The sequence below is a fragment of the Heliangelus exortis genome, chromosome 5 (assembly GCF_036169615.1).
Source record: "Heliangelus exortis chromosome 5, bHelExo1.hap1, whole genome shotgun sequence".
Classification (NCBI taxonomy): Eukaryota; Metazoa; Chordata; class Aves; order Apodiformes; family Trochilidae; genus Heliangelus; species Heliangelus exortis.
Genome location: NC_092426.1, coordinates 9564700 through 9583009, shown reverse-complemented (window position 1 = coordinate 9583009; position 18310 = coordinate 9564700). Strand labels below are relative to the sequence as shown.

General features: G+C 53.1%; 1 protein-coding gene across 1 annotated transcript in view; it reads left to right on the top strand.

Moving 5' to 3' along the window:
• Nucleotides 1-11441: 11441 nt before the first annotated feature.
• The window catches only part of KIF26A (kinesin family member 26A), a 97764-nt gene continuing 90895 nt past the window's right edge, over nt 11442-18310 (top strand). Inside the window, exons 1-2 of the mRNA XM_071745420.1 lie at nt 11442-11759; nt 11903-12148. Coding sequence (XP_071601521.1) covers nt 11706-11759; nt 11903-12148 — 300 coding nt within the window. The 5' untranslated portion in view covers nt 11442-11705. The remainder of the gene's footprint in view (nt 11760-11902; nt 12149-18310) is intronic.

Here is an 18310-nt window from a genome sequence, read left to right as displayed (position 1 = left end):
TTGATGTGTGTCAGCAGGGATGGCTTCTCAGCTATGCAGGCAAAGCAGCCAAAATTTAATACATTGCTTTATAAACAAGGCCATGGGCCAGGTGTCTTCTGCAATTACAAGGAAAAATATTGGGGGAGAGATTCTGGCTTGGTGTCCCTACTGTTGTGGGCTAAATGTGCCTGTATGGGAGAGGCAAAGAGATAGTCCCTTTTTTCTCAGCAGGATCTGTGGCTTCTGGGCTGGCCTTCTAGAGCTCTGGCAAAGGGAATAGAGGCGTTGGTGCTCATGGTTATTTTGCCACGTTTTGTTGACTGCTGCTCTAGACAACTGCTGACTTTGCCAGGAGCTGGAGCTGCCCTTTGTTTCCTCCGTGTCTTTGCCGACCGATTCAGGATGGCCCAGAGATACAAATGCAAGAAGGTTGTTAAGCCCATAGCAGCCCCAAGTACCAGGAAAGTGCTTGTAGCTTGCAGATATCTGGGTATCAGTGGTACAGAGGGAGTGCTTTTCCAGTTTAGCGAACCATTTGTACTTTTAAGTGTCATATTATGCAAGAACCTGTCATCACTTTTTGTGTCATAGGCTCTTCAGCAATGTTTTCCATGTGCAAGATTGATGCTCTCACACCCCCTTTCTGCGTCGTTTCACAGAAAACTGTATTCATTCTCCTTTGCCTTCTCAGGCTGTCAGTGCCCTGATACTGGTGCAGCTCTTCATCCTTTCTTAGGACAGAGAATAAACAATATGCGGCCAAACTCCAGTGCAGAAGTTGAGTAACTCGCAAAAGGCTTTCAGAAGAAGAGCAGTGCATCTGTTGGCCAAGACACGTGATTTTTAAACTTCCTTTGTAAAGCACTTTTAAGCGGGATGAGTTCGGGAAGGGGGGAGGGAGGGCGGGGAAGAGAAGAGAACCCCCATGGTCCCCTGATGGGTTCGTTTCTGGTGGTCTGCATTTCACTGGGACTTTATCCTTATGTGCAAGAGGGCGTGGCTCAATGCCAGCAGTTGCAGGTATCCATCCCCTGCTCCTCTCCATTTCAGGCACCCTGGGTCCCCGGGTTTCCCGCCCTGTCGGTACCAGACCCGCAGTTCAGGTGCGCACCGGGCCCAGGGGGGGGAAGGTGGGGGGATGAGGGGGAGAGGAGCGAGGCCACGGGAGCGCGCGGCCGCCGGGCCCTTCCTGTCGCAGCAGCGCCATCTGCCGGGCGGTTCCTGTCGCAACAGCGCCATCTGCCGGGCGCGCGGGGCGGCGGGGCTGCGGGGCGGCTCCGGCAGAGCGGCGGCTGCTGGTGGTGGTGCTGGTGGTGCTGGTGGTGCTGGTGGTGCTCGGGGCTGGTAAATAGTCCCTGTCTTGTGTTTGGGTATCCGAGGCCTGGGGTTTGAGCTCCTCGGGTGTAGTTTTCAGTATCGCCGGTATTTTTTTCCAAGCAGGAGGTCCCTGCCTGTTGCTGCGAGCGGAATCTGCTCTGTGGAGCCACGAGGTGGTGATTGGAAAATCACCACTTGGTTTGGTCTTGGTCTCTTACTGATTGAGGAGCCCCATTTTAGTTGAGATGCAATTTTTCTCTTTCCACTCAAATACGTTTTAAAACAAAATAATTTAGAAAATTGAGTCTTTCTGCTTGGTTGAAGGATTAGTCAGGCACTCAGCTTTGTCTGGGGCAGTAGGAAAAATGCACTAAAGACCCAATGGGGTGAAGGAAATAAAACAGCAGCTCCTCCAGTAAGACAAGGTGTTGATGAGTTGAGAGGAGATACAAGAAACGGACACACTGAACTTCCTAGAGGATGTTTTCAGACTTTGTTCCTCACAATATAATCTTAATTCTGCAGAGGTGGACAAGGGAGGGGAGGAGGCTGTGCTCGAGGGCTCTCATTATGTCACCAAAGCTGTAAATGTTTCTGCTGTGTGTGGCCAGCCAAGCTGATTTTTTCTGCTTCAACTTCTTGGATATTTTCATGTTTGTTGTGATATTTTACCTTTGATGAAAAAATGGCTCTGTAGAACTTGGTGGCTGATTTTTGAATGAGTCATTTGTCACCAGGCAGTGTCCCTGGGAAGGCCTCCACATGGGCCTTACTGAGGAGACAGGGGAACTATTTGATGACAGCTAGGAGCCAGGACTTCTCTGTTCCCTTTCTCTTTGCCCTCCCACACCCACGAAGTCTCCCTTAGGTCCTGTTTGCTGCTCATGGCTCTTGCAGCTCCTGGGGAAGGAGGAAGAGAAGGATGCTCGAATGATTCCGGTGGATGCCCCTGCAGCTGGGTGAATTTTGTGCCTGGCACCCTGTGGACCACGGCAGCAGCGGGAGGGTTGCTACCTTGTTTAAGACACAGGTCATTTTTATTGCTTCTCACGCTGTTTGTGTGGGCTCGGTAGAGCAAATCTGTCCCAGTAGAGAGCAGAACAGTCCCCAGAGCACACGCTCCTGCGGGAGCATCCCTCACCACCCACCCCTTCGCAGCCCATGCGATCGCTCTGCCAAAGCACACACACACACACGGCCCGCGGCTGTTGCCTGGAGCATATTTCTTTTTTTTTTCTTTTTTTTTTTTTTTTTTTTCTCCCCCCCCCAACATCTTCCCCACACGTGCAGCGGCAGCGCCCTTGGACAGGAGGCGCTGGCTGCGGCGGGAGCGGTGCCGCTGTCCAGGGTACTGCACCCGCCCCGCCGCTCCCGCCGCTCCCGCCGCTCCCGCCGCTCCCGCCGCTCCCGCCGCTCCCGCCGCTCCCGCCGCTCCCGCCGCTCCCGCCGCTCCCGCCGCTCCCGCCTCCCTGCTCACACCGATCCAGCCCCGAGAGGCGCAGCGGCGACCCCGCCCCCTGACAGCACCTAAAGGGGCCCAGGTTTCGTCCCCTTTGTCGCCCCCCATCCCGTCCACCCCCGGTACTTCAAAGGAAACGGTGATTCTAACCAGGGCTCGGAAAAAGTAATCCTCACTCCCACGCCTCCCTTTAAAACCACCAAACCAAATATTAAAAAGGAGGCAGGGCTGGGGGAATTTTTGGTTGTTGTTTTTTTGGTTGGTTGGTTGATTTGGTTTTTTTTCTCGTTTTTCCTGTGGGGTGCTGCTACTGAAATGCATATGGGAAAAGGTAATTGAAAGAGTATTAGAACCACAGATCTGCAGGGCAAGCAGGACACTAATGCACCTGGGTAGACTGTTTCACAGAGGAGATGGTAGCTGGGGCTGGATATAAGAAACACCTAGACAAGCAAGTGAGGGTTAAACAGGCATGATTAGGGTGACAAGAAATTAAATGGGAGACCATGGACTGCATACTGTCTATCTTTATGGCTTGCAAATTAGAATGGAAATTAAAAAGCTTGAACACAGAGATCCCCACGCCTCCCAGACACGGGCAACTGAGCAAAAGATTGTCTGCAACTGTATTCCATTAAGTGGTGTCAGGCTTTCCTTCCCCTGACCTTCACCAATTGTTTACAGGAGAGCTTTCGATCTCCCCTCGGAGAGCAGGGTCATGAAGAGGCAAGGGATGGAGCCAGAGGAGGTCCGAGATCAGCTCTGAGCTGCCAAACCCAGGCAGTGACATCGAGATATTTTACTCAGCCCTCCCCTACCAGGCAGGTCACGACCTGGGACTTGCTTAAGCCTCTGCTTTGCTCCAGGCTTGTGAGATCCACTCTGTGCCCTGAATTGCCTCAGGTGTAGGTGGGACACAGTCTTGGCACGGCAGGGAGCCCTGTTACTGTGGTGGGAACCACAAAGGCATCCTGCAAGCTGGGCTGGATCCCCCAAGATCACAAGAGTGGCAAGGAAGCACAAGAGAAAAGAGCAGAGGGCAGAGCCTCAGTGTTGCAGGGAAGAGGCACCCAAACACAGAGCTGGAAGGGGAGGTGCCCAGAGGCAGGACAGAGTTGGCCAGCCCAGCTCACCTGGGGGACAGAAGGAAATCTGCCCTGGGGGTGAATTTGGACACTGTCATTTCCAGCCCTTCTGGTGCTGGAATCCAACCCATGGATCCACTGCGGAGCTGATGTTTTCCTTACCGCAGCCCCCAGGTTGCAGCTGGTGACTGGGAGAGGGCCGGGTGCTTCTCTGGGTGTCCCCCCTGCCCCCCCTCGGACCCCAGAGGTGTCTCAGGCAGTTGGTGACTGGGGGGTCACCCGGGCACCCCCAGATCTTCAAGGTGGCCGGGTGACCGCATCCCCATCTGCGTGTGAACAAGCAGGGGCAGGGGGAGGGAGGGGAGTGGGACGGGAGGGGAAGGAGGGGGGCAGGGGGGCGGTGTTTGCTTTTCAGGCCGGTTTCACCGATACGATCGTTATTTTCTCCTCAGTCTGCAAGGGCTGAAGTTTCCCTTGATGGTCTCAACCACCTGCCCCGCAAATCGATTAAACCCAGCGCCGGCAACCGGGCCTGATCAAATTAAAGGACAGACCACACAGCAAACAAACAAACAAACAAACCAACCCCAAACAAACAGGCGCCCCCGCGGCTCCCAGGGCGCCCCCCCCGCCCCCTTACCCGCAGCCTGAGGTGGGGAGCACCCGACAACGCCCCGAAACCTACAGCTCCCCACGGGGAGACCAGCTCCCCCCCTTTACCCTGCCACGGGGAGCAAATCTGGACCCCTCCCGCGTAGCTTTCCCCAGCTTCCCTCCACTGGTGTGCGCTATTCCGGGGCCTCCCCGCCGCGACGGGACTGGGGGAAGCCGCCTCCCCCAGGGCAGTGGGAGGGGAGGGGGGATCCTGCCAAACAGTGCCCATGGGGTTTGCCTGTCCCCCCCTCCCAGGTTTGGGCTTGGGTTGCCCTCAGGGCCACCTTTGAAATGGGACATGCCCGCCTCCCTTGGCCACGCTATCAACCCACTCCGCCATCCATCTCTTTAAAGAACCACTAATTTATCGTGTTTTCCTAATTATGTTTTACTTAGCTATTCATGAGCTATTTGGTGTTCCAATGTCTAGGGCTATTCCTGCTCTGCTTTCCTTTCTCTCACTCCCCCTCTTCCCTCACTTTGATGTCCTTTTGCATATTATACAAACAAGATCAAAAGCTACTTTTACCACCTCCGCCCACCTCACACAATATTTGCTAGGGGAGAAAGTGTGTTTCGGGTCCAAATGCTGCCTTGTTAGAGAGAGCTACTACTTGGCTGAAACCTGGGAGGGAAGGGAGAGGAACAGGGAGGGAGCACACGACATCAAGTACATGAACTTTAAAGTGAGCCCTATTACCATGTTATTTAAAGGTCTGATTGTGTCAGGTATAATACTGAAGAAAAATGTTATGTCAGACAAAATGCTTATATTTTCCTGCGGTATTAATGGGAAGCTTGCCCTGGGCTATTTCCCCATCTCCGAGGGCAGCAGATGCAGAAAGTCCTTGGGGAGTAGATCTTTGAAATTTCATCAGCATTCATGGGTGACCTAGCCTTTTCAAACACAATGATAGACATGATAAATCATCTTTACAACGAATTCTAATTATCCTTTAGATGGCTGGGTTGCCTCTCGAAAAGCAGAAATCTAACACTTTTCCATATTGCTTCCAGATTTTGGTGAGGGTGTCAGAAGTCTTGTGCCATCCTTCTTCCCTGCAGTGGACCACATTGCGTGACATTAGCCCTAAACCCCCGAGTGTGCAGGAGTCAAACTACTCTATTAAGTTACACGCTTGCCTGTATTGAACTAAATTTAATTCCTTTTCCCTCTTACCCAATGAAATTATGTGGTGTGGTGTAAGATAGGATTAGAAGTATATCATTATAGCAATTAATACCATTATGGCTCCATGATTAGTGTGCTACATTGAATTTCATGGATTTTTGCTCACTGTTGCCTAGATTTCCCTTGGGTCCTCTAGCCCAAACCATTGTATTCTTAGTAAGTTAATAGTGAAATTACAGCAATATACTTAATAAATCCACTATCACCTATATGGTGTATTAATAAAGGAGTCCAGTGCAACCTGTACAGCATCACCTTGCAGCTTGGGATGCACAGGCTGGGAAGGCCTTTTCCCCCAAGGAGATAGCAGCTGCATGCTCTGTCCCTGCTTTCCTGCCCAACCTTCTCTCTACTTGCAGAGCAGACCCAGGACAGCAAGACTGTGGGAACATAACACCACTCCCCCTCAGAGTAGGGCACAGGGGAATGTTGGATTTAGGCTTTTGGCTTCCAGAGCCAGAGATACCTCACTCCATGGTGACTTATGGAAGAGGATGCATAGCAATGCAGTAACCCCCCATCCTGCTTGGGGACTTGGATTAAATGCCTGCCTCTTGTTGGCTCCCCCCCACCCAGGGAGGTTCAAGCCTTCCCCCACCTCCCCTCGGGGAGGGAGGAGGTCTTTAAAGAGGAGCCTGTTTGAAGTGGCCCTGATGGAAATGGAGTTATTTCAGAGGTACAGTAATGGCTGTCTGGTTATCTGCAGCTAGGGTTCTGTGGCAGGGAGATAAGATATTTATTAAGAGACCCATTTTAATGCTTGGGGATCGCTTTCAGAGGGCCCAAGAAAAATGGACTTTATCTAGTCTATTATTATGTACAGTCAACACATTGATGTTTTACTTTAGTTTAGACACCATGAATAAAAGCTAATAACTTTCCCTTCAGCTTGTTTATCGGCAAGACACCTGAGGGCAGTGGGGTGGGGAGATATTTGCTTTAATAGGGATGATCAAACAGAGGCTTTCCAGGATTAGGGGTGAGGTTGGGGTTGCACAGAAACCCTCAGTGCCTGACATTCAGGGCTTTTTTTTAGATCCAGACCTTCCTACTGTCCTTGCTAAGAGCCTGGGAAGAGGGGAAAACTGTGATGGGGAAGGAAAACTTGGTGGGCTGGAGGTGTCTTGAGGAAAGGGAAGAGCCATGCTCTCCTGGTCTCTAGACCAGCAGGATGTGAGTGCTTAAACTTGATTTGGGCTGAAGGTGTGGAGGATGGGGACAGATGCTTCAGGCCATCTCCAAAGTGGGCAGCAGGCCTCCCCAACCTGGCCATGTCTGGCTCTGCCCTCGGATGTTTCCAAGCCTCTTTCCCCAACACATGGGAAATGGCATTTGATGCTTTGGGTTCTGGTGATGGGCACTGGTCTTCCATTTGCTGAGCATCTGGGCTGAGGGCCTGTGTGGGACACTCTTTATCTGGCCACCTGTTGTCTGCATCACCACTTTGTTTGAATTGTTTTTCCCTCTGTCCTCTCTTTCACCCTTCCATTCCCATTCCCTTTGTACTATGGCACCTTCCAAGCACAGGAATCTCCTTCCAGCACAGAAGAATATTCTGGGGAGGGTGGTGGAGCACTTCACATGAGGAGCAATACACAGGAAGGGAAGGAGGAAGGGATGGGGTTGGGTGTGGTGGTGTGATTGTGAGAGGATGAGTCTGTGCAAGGTGACACAAGGGCTGAGTGGGTCCCTGCAGATTCAATTCCCAGGTGGGTGCAGGGATCAGCTGACATGTTGGCAGATTTCTGGACTGAGATGTCTACATCAGAAAAGGAGGCAATTAGGAGCCAAAAAAATCCTTGCCCCTTTGCTGTAAGCATCTCACCATTTCCTTCATCCTCTCCTCCATCCCAGCATCCCTCCTATGGCCTGCCTGTGGCACCTGTATTCCCACCTGCATTGTACACAGCCACCCATTAACCCACCTCCCTCATCTAACACACCTGCTCATCATTAGCTGGAACCTCAGAGTAGGTTCTAGTAAATTCAGAGTAAAGAGCTTTCCTTTTCAGAGTATAGCTTTCCTTTAGTGATCCCAGACACTTAAGATCTCCTCTCCTCTCCTCTCCTCTCCTCTCCTCTCCTCTCCTCTCCTCTCCTCTCCTCTCCTCTCCTCTCCTCTCCTCTCCTCTCCTCTCCTCTCCTCTCCTCTCCTCTCCTCTCCTCTCCTCTCCTCTCCTCTCCTCTCCTCTCCTCTCCTCTCCTCTCCTCTCCTCTCCTCTCCCTCTGCCTCTCCCTCTCCCTCCCTAATTTCCTCTTTCCCCCCATCCATCCGCCCCTGCTCCCCCCAGCACACCTTGAAGCGTACCCCACACCCCTGCTCCTGGGGGGCAGGACCTCAGAGCGGCACCGCCACCCTCCGGCACTTCCCCGGTGTCCGGCTGGCGCGGAGCCCGCGGGGGGTGCGCGCTGCCCCGCGGAGCCCGGCTGAACAGCTAACAGAACACGCTGTCACTGCAGGCACTACGCCTGCGTGAATTATTTGTTTAGCGGGAAAAATACACGGGAAGGGATTAACGGTCCGCGCAGAACCCCCTAACCCGGTCTGCCGGGGAGCCCGACCCATCCCGCCCCCCCCGACGGGAGCAACCTCGCCCCGGCAGTCTCCCTGTGCAAGAGCTCTGACCTGGCGCCCAGGCAGGAACACGCGTGGGGACACGCGAAGGTGGGGGCGGCAGTGCGATGGGGAGGGGCGGCTGCCGGGGAGGCTGCCTGCAGGGCGGGCTGCCCTCTCTCCGGGGCAGCCATCAGGGACCTGCTTCTCGGCGGCTCACTCGGTGAGGAGGAGCTCGTTCTCTCGCTACCGCCCTCACCCACTGCGAGTAATATTGAGCAGAAAGAAAAAAAAGTGGGGAAAGCTTTTCAAAGCAGTGGAAGGCCTGATCCCTTTCGGAAAGTGCTTCACTCCTGCTTCCTCAGGCTTTCTTTCCTTTTTTTTCCCCGCCACGCTTCTTTTATTTTTTTTTTTCCCCGCGTCTTCCCCCCGCCTTAAACTGACTTCACTGGCAGCTTTTCCCTCCTTGAGCTCACCCCGGAGGAGGAGGAGAAGAAGGAGGGAAAAAAACCCACAACTACCAACCCCACCAACCCAGCCACTAAACCCACCCAGCAGTGTATGGGGGGAGGCAGGAGGCTCGCAGTGCGGGCTCCTGGCCAGCGGGCGGTGGAAGCCCCCTCGCTCGGCGAGCTGATGGCCGGCGGCGGGGGAGCAGGGCGCTGCCGGCCCCGCGCACCAAGCGCAGCCGCGGCCCCGGCCGCGGGGTCCGCGGGGCGCTGAGCGGGGCCCGTACCGCGTTCGCTTATCAGGCAAGGTGCGCTGGAGAGGGGATAGAGCGGGAGGGAGGGAGGGAGAGCGGCGGAGAGACGCAGAGAGGATGGTGGGTCTGCTGGCTACCTCATCCCGGCAGAGCGCATCCTGACAGATGACGGAGTAACTCACCCGCGTCTGGCTTTTTTCTTTTTTCCCTCTCTTTTTTTAGGGGGTGGGAGGTGTTTGCTATTTTTTTTTTCTCCCTCTGTGTGCGTGTGTGTATACAAATACATCGCCTCCGCTCAGGGAGCCGGATATTTCCAACCCCAAACTATGGCTTTTCAAAAATCGCCCGATGCCTCCAACGCCACGAGGAAAAACCCCAGCTTGCTGGAGATCGGAGCCTTGTGCTTGGACTCGGAGATCATCTTCGGCTTCACCAGCCACCTCCTGCGGAGGAAAGCCAAGGTAAGGGGACCTTGCCCCGGCCCCGGGGGGCTTGCGGAGGGGGCTTGGGAGGGCAGGGAGGGCTAGGGGACAGCTGCCTGCCTTGCCCCGGGCCGGTTTACGGGAAGGGGATGTCAAACTTAGCGGTGCGAAGTTGGCGGCGGCGGTGCCGGGGCGGGTTTCAGCACCATGAACAGTCCTGGCAGCCCCGCGGAGCGGCGCGGAGAGACCCGCTCTGCCGGGCCCGCTCCCGGGGAACACTTCCTCCTCCCCGGTTTCCTGGTGTGTTCTTGGCTTGAAATGGGGAAGGGGAAACACGGCTTCCCGGTATTTCCAGGAGGTTTTTTTTTTACTTAGTAAGAAAAGGAGGTGGCTCAGCCCAGCAGCGCGGCTCAGCCCTCATCCCGGCCGGGGACCTCACCTCTTTGCCCAACCACACCCCCCTCCGCCCCGTCCAACCTGAGACTTGGAGCCAAGGGAGGGGTCTGCAGCCCTTATTCGGACACATGAAATTTCTGAGCAAGTTCCCGGGAGACTTGCAGAGCTCCGAGCAGCCAAGAGAAGGGAGACGGGGCGCACCTCATGTGCCTCTGGCGGCTCCGGTTCCCCGCCCACTCCTCCAGGCGAAGGGGACGAGAGAGGCAGACAGCAGCCCCCGAACAACACCCCGCGCTCCCCCCCTCTCTCTTTTTCACCTCCCGACCCAAACTTTTCTCGGGCTCTAGGCGGACATGGGCAGCGGCCTCAGCGCCCCCCGCAGAGGCTCTGCCCGTGAGGCGGGGGTGCATGTGGCCCCAGCCCCCCCCAGGGCATGCACCCGTTTGGGGGGGAGGGTGAGGGGGGGCGGAGACGGGGGAGGGAACGCTTCAGACGCGTGCTCCGGAGGTACAGAAAAGTTTAGGCGGTCGGAATAGGGGCCTCCTGGGGAAGTGGTTCCCACCCCCGCGCATATATTTTTCCCCACTCTTTGTGTTCATCGCTGCTCACATCACCGCAGACCCCATCCCCCGGTTCAGTGCCACCGGCACCCACCCGCGCAGTGACGGGGAAGGAGACAAGGAGCGGCGTTTGGCAGCGCTAGGGGAAGCCACCGCTGCCGTTATATCCCGGCGCGGCTCCGCCGCTCCCCCGCGAGGCTCGGGCTCTGTCCCGGGCGGGACCGGGGGCTCTGTTGTGCAGAGCCGCGGCGAGGCCCGCAGGTGGCGCTGTGGTTCCAGGGACGGCAGCGGCGGCCGGGCCGAACCAGGCGGGGTCCTGGAACGTCCTGGCTCGGCCCCTGCCCACCGCCGCCCTCCCAACCTCCGCGGGGGCAACAGGATCGAGGCTGTAATGGCAGAGTGGCGCGTATTCCTCTCTCTCGGGGGGAAAAAAAAAGACCCAAAAAAAAAAAAGAAAAAAAAAAGGAAAAAAAAAAGAAAAAGCGCTAAATCTACGAGCTGGAACGGCAGCCAAGTGGGCAATTAGCTGCGAACGTTAATTTCTCCATCTGTCAGGTCAATTTTCGCATGTAGGAACATCCCATTGCGCCTGCCGAGCGGCTGGGGAGCCGGCCTCCGGAGGGGTGGCTGTGCCCCGCAGCACCGCGCATCTGCCCGCTGTCCTCCCCAACCCGCACAAGAGAGCACCAGCAGCGGGGGCGGAGGGGGGAGCGGGCCCTCGCCAGTCCTGCAACTCCGTCTGCCAGTCCTCCAACCCCCCGTTTGCCCTTGGCCCGCATCCGCGGCAGGGGCCAATGCTTGCGCGGCTTTTCTGCCACCGCGCTCTACAACAGGATCGACACCCCTAGCGAGACCCTTTTTTCCCTACCCTCGAGCAACTTGGGGGTTTGGGTGTGAAGGAGGCAACAGCCGGAGTGCCCACGCTTCAGTCACACCGGTTTGGGACCTATACTGTAGGGTCACTATGAAAAGGCATCTCCCTCCGCCCCCCAATACCCCAAACCGAAATCTCATCCCGCTCTGGCCAAGGCTCCCCAGCCTCGCTTACCCCACCCCACCCTACCCGCCCCCGCCCAGCCCCTCCTCCTCTGCCCTCCGAGCACTTTTCCAGCTTTTTTCCGACGTGCTCCCGTGCTCAGCGTCCTTCCCTGTGCTGCCGTGGGGAGCTCACTCCGCCTCCCTCTCCCAACCCAAACTTCACTCCCTTCTCAACATGGGAGGCAACATCACCTAGCGCGGCAGCCCGGACGGCGGGGAACGCGGGGGATCACAGTTGGCACTCCCCGACCCCCGCCCTGCCATGGGCGCCGCGGGCCGGCCGCGCCGCCGGGCACCGCACTAGCGGTGCGGGGCGCGGGGCAAGGGCGCATTCCCCGCGATCATGATCGCTGCCATTGGCAGGAAGGGTCTGGGACCTGAGCCCCGGGCGCTGGGGGTAAGTTGTTGCCACACTCCCTCCCCACGTTTGGGCTGTTGAATGTGTTCTTTTTTTTTTTTTTTTTTTTTTCTCCCCGCAAGGGGAGTGGGAGCCGCGCTGCCTCCGCGACCCGCGCCGCTGAGCTCTGCTTTTTTCCGCAGGTGGCGGAGGGAAGCGCGGCGCGGGAGCTCTCTCCGCGGAAGAGGCCGCCGGTCGCCGCCGAGGAGGAGCGCTGCGCCAGCCGCCCGCCGCCCGAGGGAGCGGGGGCCGCCGCGGGGGCCGAGCCGCGGCCGCTGGAGCGGGCGACGGCCGGGGGCTGGTGCCGGAGCTGCCAGGCCCAGCTGGCCGAGCTGAGGAGGCAGGCGGCACGGCTGCTCGCCGGCGGCTGCCCGCCCAACACCCCTCCGGTAAGTGTGCCCCGGGTACAGCGCCCAGCACCAGCAGGAGGTGGGTGGGTACGGGGGGTGCGAGGGCCACGAGAGTCTGGCCCCCACCCCGGGCGGGGTCAGGTGTACATCCCCACGGGTTTGGGAGGAGGCCGTGACGGGAAAGTCGGCGATTTTCCAACCCAAGAGGGTTTTTCAGAAGTTCAAGGCTTTCCCATCCCGGGCTTTATCAGAAAGCGAAACTGTGCGGCTGGACGCTCACCCTCTGTTACAGTCACCGGCTGACAGAAACAGTTAAAATAATAGTAAGTTTGGCAAGAAGAGCGGGAGAGCGGAGGAGAGGCGGTGCGGTGCCGTCCGGGACGCGTACTCGGAGCTGCTCCGGGAGCCCCGGTGCCAAAGGAGCTCCCCATCCCGTTCTGCAGGGGCTGCTCCCGCCGACCGGTGCCTCCCGGTCCTGGTGATAGCGTTTAGGGGATGCCGACTTGGCGCACAGATTGATGGTCTTTGGAGTGCCTTCATCCTGACTATGAGAAGCTGCCGGGAGCAGCGGTTCAGCTCCTCCTTCCGAGGAGCACATAAAATGCAGCTGGAAATCACACAGTGGTGTTTGTGGCGCTGGAGGAAAGTTTGAGCAGGATAATCTCGCTGGGCTTTTGCTGTCTGCATGCTGGAGTGTACCTTCCCGGCTGATGGGCTCATTCCTGTCCTTTGTGTCACTCGGGCAAGCTGGGGCTGTGCCATTTTCCTCCAGTTTGTGCCTCACAGTGTCCCTTCGTTATCTGGTAGTGAATGGAGAAAGTGCACGAGCCCACCAGAGGTTTATTTTAACACATCTGCAGCTTTGTTTGCATATATTGTTGTTTGTCTGCTGTATATCAGAGGCCTTGATTATTCCTGTCCCTTTTTCTTTAGACAGAGCCCATGAAACTAGACCTTTAAAAGGTGGTACAGGTGAAAAAAATTAGAGTCTTGTTATATTTACAGTGTCTTGCTTAGACAACTGAAGAGATCCCTAGGATTAGCTGACAGGGCAAAATGCCACAGAAGACCCTGAGGTTCTGTTTCAGGGCACACAAAATGTGTGTTGGGTTTTTGATAACATTTGGAAGTAACGTATTGTTTTCCAAACAATGCTTATCGGGATGTTTGCAAGAATAGGGGGGAGGGTCTGAAGAGGAAGCCAAACCCTATTGACCTTGATTCTAATTCAAAGAGTTCCTGTATGATCTACAGAATTCCCATTGAATCTAAATATAGTTTTGTTTGGAAGTGCATTGTGGAGCAGTGTCCGAATGCGCAGTGAGATTTGTGTTTTCAGGCTGGATCCAAAGCCCTTTGAAATCAACAGGAGTCTCTCTGTTGACTTGCTTGGTTTGGAAGCTGGCTCATTTCTATGGTGTAAAAGGTCATATATCTCATTGAATTCAGGACTGCTGGACCTTTTGTTTTCTGGATTGCTGCAAATAGTGGAAAGAAGTTTAATTTCCCCTTGTGAAGTGCATGTGATAGGCTGCTTCATTGAGGAGCACATAAACCCCTCTTCCTGTTGTAGTGGTGGGCCTCAGCTGTAAAGAATAGTGTCCTATCTGGGAGCAGATCTCTGTCATGGGAAAAAAAAGCTGCCAGTGCAGGAGAGTCAGGGGGGGTTTGGCCAGGTGTTCAAGTGAGGAGACCTGTGAGCAAAGGCCTGTTTGTGTGGTCTCCTTCCTGCAAGTCTCAGGGGACTTCCTTGATAAGCACTCGATGATGGGTAAATTAATCCCTTTTTTGTAGGGTTTCAAAGCATGCCTAGGAATGCAATAAAATAGTAGTCATCACAATGTCAGAACCTTGACAACAGACCTGATCCAAGAGTAACAGGTACTTGCACTTTACACTTTATTTACTGAGTAGCATACAGTTGTGTTGAATGTTTACTTTTTTTTTTTTTTTTTAATACATTTCCTAATGCTTGTGAGAACTCCAGCTTCATGGCAAGCTCAAAGCCTTTCTTCTGGTGTGGTGAGCATCTCCTCAGGAAGGAAGATGCAATAAACAGTCCTATTTACTGCCTTCTGAGTGTGAAGTAGGTTAGCAGGAGATAACAGTCAGGGGTTCTGCTACTCAGCTGCTGCGAATTGGCCTTGCAGTGGGAATCTGATGCAATATGCTGGCAGGTTGAGCACTGTGTAATGTTTGTGCCAGAAAGGCAGCTTGCTTTCCCCCCCCCCCCCTTCCTTTCTTGTTTAATTATATAACAAGACATCTGAAAAAGCAGCTCCTCTCCATAAGTGCTTCATGCCCGTACAATAAAAATCCAAGAGTTTCTTACAAGCTCTTCTGACGTACTGTCAAGCTAAGCAACTACTGGATGAGTAAACACCAGAAGGCTACTGCTTGGAGCATGCTGTTCTCAAAGGATTTACCTCCTTTGCCATAATAATTAAGAGATCTTTCAGCACAGATTCAGACAGATTTCCACACCTGGTTGAAAACCCTTTGGAAAGGTGGGTGGGTGCCTCAGAGATGAAAGAAGGGCCAGTTTCCTGCTGTTGATATCTTTCCTGATGAAAGAGAGGAGGTGTATTCTCATGCGTGGGGCAGCTGACAAGGGATTGAATTCACCTTGGAATAAAAAGCCAATTTACTGTTTGCAGGGATAACAAATCTAATTGCCTGAGAGGGCTATGATTCATACCGTTTATGTGTTGATGTCCTTTCAATTAAACTTATTTAAAATATATAAATAATTCAAAGTTTTGGTGCTCAGATGGTGTGCATTGATTGCAGAAGACTGTTGTTTGTGTCTCTTTAAAGTTCTCCGAATCTCTGTGGACAGCTGATAAAAAGATACATCTCTTTGCTTATGTTAAAACTCTTCTAACAGGAGTTCTCCCAAGTACAAGATTTATTGCACCCTACACTGCCAGTTCCCTTCTGTGAACTGCTGCTGCCTTTACCATTTGCTGCCACAGTGAGGCCTGTGTGTGAATCAAAATGTGATCTCATCAAGCAAAGATGGAAACAAGCAAAAATCAGAAATAATTCCAGAATAGCATTTTTGGTATTGTGGTCTCAGCATCAGTTGCTGGGTCATGTACTAACCTAGTAGAGGGGGGAAAAAAAAGAAAAGGTGCCTTGGTTTATCCCTAATTAAAAGCTTTGTATGTCCCTGGCAGGCTGTGTCCCTGGGAAGCTGGTAATGGGCTACAGGATCTCCTACCTCCAGGATTCTGGCTGGATTGGAGAGCAGGTTGTTGTGCTTGGAAGTTGTTGCTGTTGGCAGCTGTGGGGCAATTCATGGGAAATGAGTTGGTGGTCTCTGTCTCTCTCCCAATTGCCAAATAGCTTTGTCACAAAACCACCACAACAATTACTGCTAATTGGCATCACTGTTGGCAGTTTCACAGGAGAGGCTGAGGACTGAATGGGGACACAGATTAAATTAGTAATAATAATATTTAGCACCTAAATTCTTCACAGTGCTTCACAAATGTTAATTAATTAATTTGTCTGATGCCTCTGTTAAGTAAACCCAGATGTGCTGTCATTTCTAAAGAGGTGTGTGTCAGAGCAGGGTGTGTGGCTCTGAAAGGAAGGGGAAAGGCTGGGACTGTCCAACGTGAGTGATGATCTCTTGCAGAGGCATTTCTGGGACTAAACTGCACTCCCTCCAGTGCAGGCAGTAGCCGTAAGGATATATGGGTACTGTAAATTGGCTTTAGCTAATCCCGTATCAGCAGAGGAAGAAAGCTCTCTTGATCTGAGGAACACATACATCGACACAGCTACATCCACTGGAGGGTTTTATATAGGTATATAAAATATAATATTTTTATATATGTACAAATACTTTGGTTATAGAAGAGTAATAATAGTACCTAGTTATACTGGAACAAAAGAATTTTTAAATCGGTGTTAAAAGGAGGCCAAGATCAGCAGAAGTTCACTTTGGAAGTGATTAGCATTGAAGATTTGGCTTCTCCCAGCCCAGGGTTTCAGACATCTCATTTCACTTGCCCTCATCAACCCTTACCCCAGTGCCCCAGTCTGTACCTATTGCCAGTGCAGGTGGGTGTTGGAGGGAGAGTCAGAGAGCCATGCTGCCAGCCCTGCTCTGCAGGGAGTCTAGGTGACCAGGACAGGTCATGCCTTTGGTTGCTAATGATCCATGAAGAATTTCAGGGAGCTAAGCAAGTCATAGCCCCCATCTCCTTGGCAGGGCTCTGTTACACCAGCTAGAGCTGGAGCTGCTCTGGAAAAAACAGGGTGTGGGGGTGTGGATAGCAGTGGCTTTAGCTGCTGTTTACTCTGACATGTCTCAGCTGCTCAGATGCCACACAGTGCTGCTGGATTGAACTCCCACCATGCCTGCTTCTGATCAAAGTGGTGCTCTCTGGGTACACCTGTATGTGCTGCTGATTGCATCACCTGAAGGAGAGATGAAGAACAAAGTTTTGGGAAGGGCATGCTCTTTCCTGTGGGTTTGTCCTGTATGCTAAATAACCCCCAGCATGTTTCTGTGAGCAGCAGAACTAAGAAGGGATGGTTTGTCAGGATGGATGCTTTACTCACCTCCTTTGCCCTTCCCAAGCCTCTGCATTAATCCCAGCTGTACCCTCCTTGTCCCTGATGACTTGGTAAGAGGCAGCAGCTTCTCTGCATCTTTAGAGCTGCACACATACTGTGTGGTTGATAGTAAGCTCGTACTCCCTGTCCATTTGGCTTCTGTCAAACAATAATAAGTGGGCCCTGCCCAACTTCTCTCACTGCCAGTTTATGGAAGTCATTGGAACTTCCTCTGGGCCTTCTGCTTCAGTTTCTGATCATTTGGCAAGTTCAAGAGCTGTTTGGGAGAGCTGGTAGTGAGGAGGATGGAGAGAAGAGCAATCCAGCAGTTCTCATTGCTTTGGGAAACCAATCTAAGAGGACAGGCATGGGATTGAGGACTGTGGTTTTGATGTGTGAGGTCTGGCTACACTTTGTTGTTCCCGCCTTGGGAACCTAAGCACATGGAATCAGCAGGGCTAGGAGCAAGGAGAGCTTGCATGATCTGTGGCTGCTGGTACCCATCTCCTCACTGCTGGGTGCTTCAGGACTGAGCCTGGGCTGTGCATGGAGGAGCTGGGGAGAGGGCTCTATGTCCTTCATGTTTGCCTGCAGGGTCATGCTTCCCTGAAAGAGCAAGGGTTTGGAGCATGTGGGCCTTATCTCAACATTTGAGGTGCACGTGGAATAGGTCTAAGCTTTTAGAAGTAACTTCTGACCTTTTGTGGTGATTTTCTTCCTGTGCTCATTGTTTTCTGTTAATGTGTCAGTCCTTTCTCCTGAGCAGCATGATCCCCTGGAATTTGAGAGTCCTGGTGATGGTTTAGAAACCTTCTGCTGAGTCTTGTCTAACTTTGGGGACCTCTGTTACTGAGGGGCTGTTTTTTCTTTCATTACCGGCCTTTCTGGCACTGGGTTGACATGGATAAGGGGAACTGAGTGGGAGAACTGTTTCTTTTACAGATTTCTTTCAACTAGAATCCAGTTTTCAGGGCTCTTTGCAAGTGCTAAATTCACCTTAAAATGTTCTATATTTAGCCTTTAAAAATGCTTAAGTGGAAAAGTAATGTTGTAGTTAATAAATATGAAACTACGGGGCATTTTTTTGAGATGCATGTTTAATATTTAATTTTGTGAGAGAGGCTCTTGCAGAGACTTGGCTATGGAGTGCTCCAGGCTATGAGCTCAGATGTGGATTGCAGGTACATGTGCAGTCTAATAATGGGGTTAGTGACAACACCGTGTCAAATGTGTTGACACACATTGTTTCAGTCCGTGCAGCAGGCCTCATGCTATGTGATAGGCCAAGGATACTAATTGCAATAAGTTTGCTTTAAACATTTAGGCTTTTCAAGCATGCCCTTTAAAGTACAGGTGAGTGGGATTATTTTGCAGTTCAGATGCTGGAGGCAAGACATCTTCTTACTGGTGGGGGGGTGTGAAGTGGGGGAGCAGGGATTGCACAATTAGCTGAAGGTGCTGCGGTCTCCTGGGTAGCTGAGGGTAATTAGTATTGCTCTGGCTCTTTTTGTAGCTAATTCCTTCAGCACCCTGCCTGATTAGGGAAAAGGGAGGAAACACATAAACCATTTCAAAATCCCAGGGGGTGGAAAAGAGCATCTGCTCCTAACATCTGAGGTTACTTTGAACCTG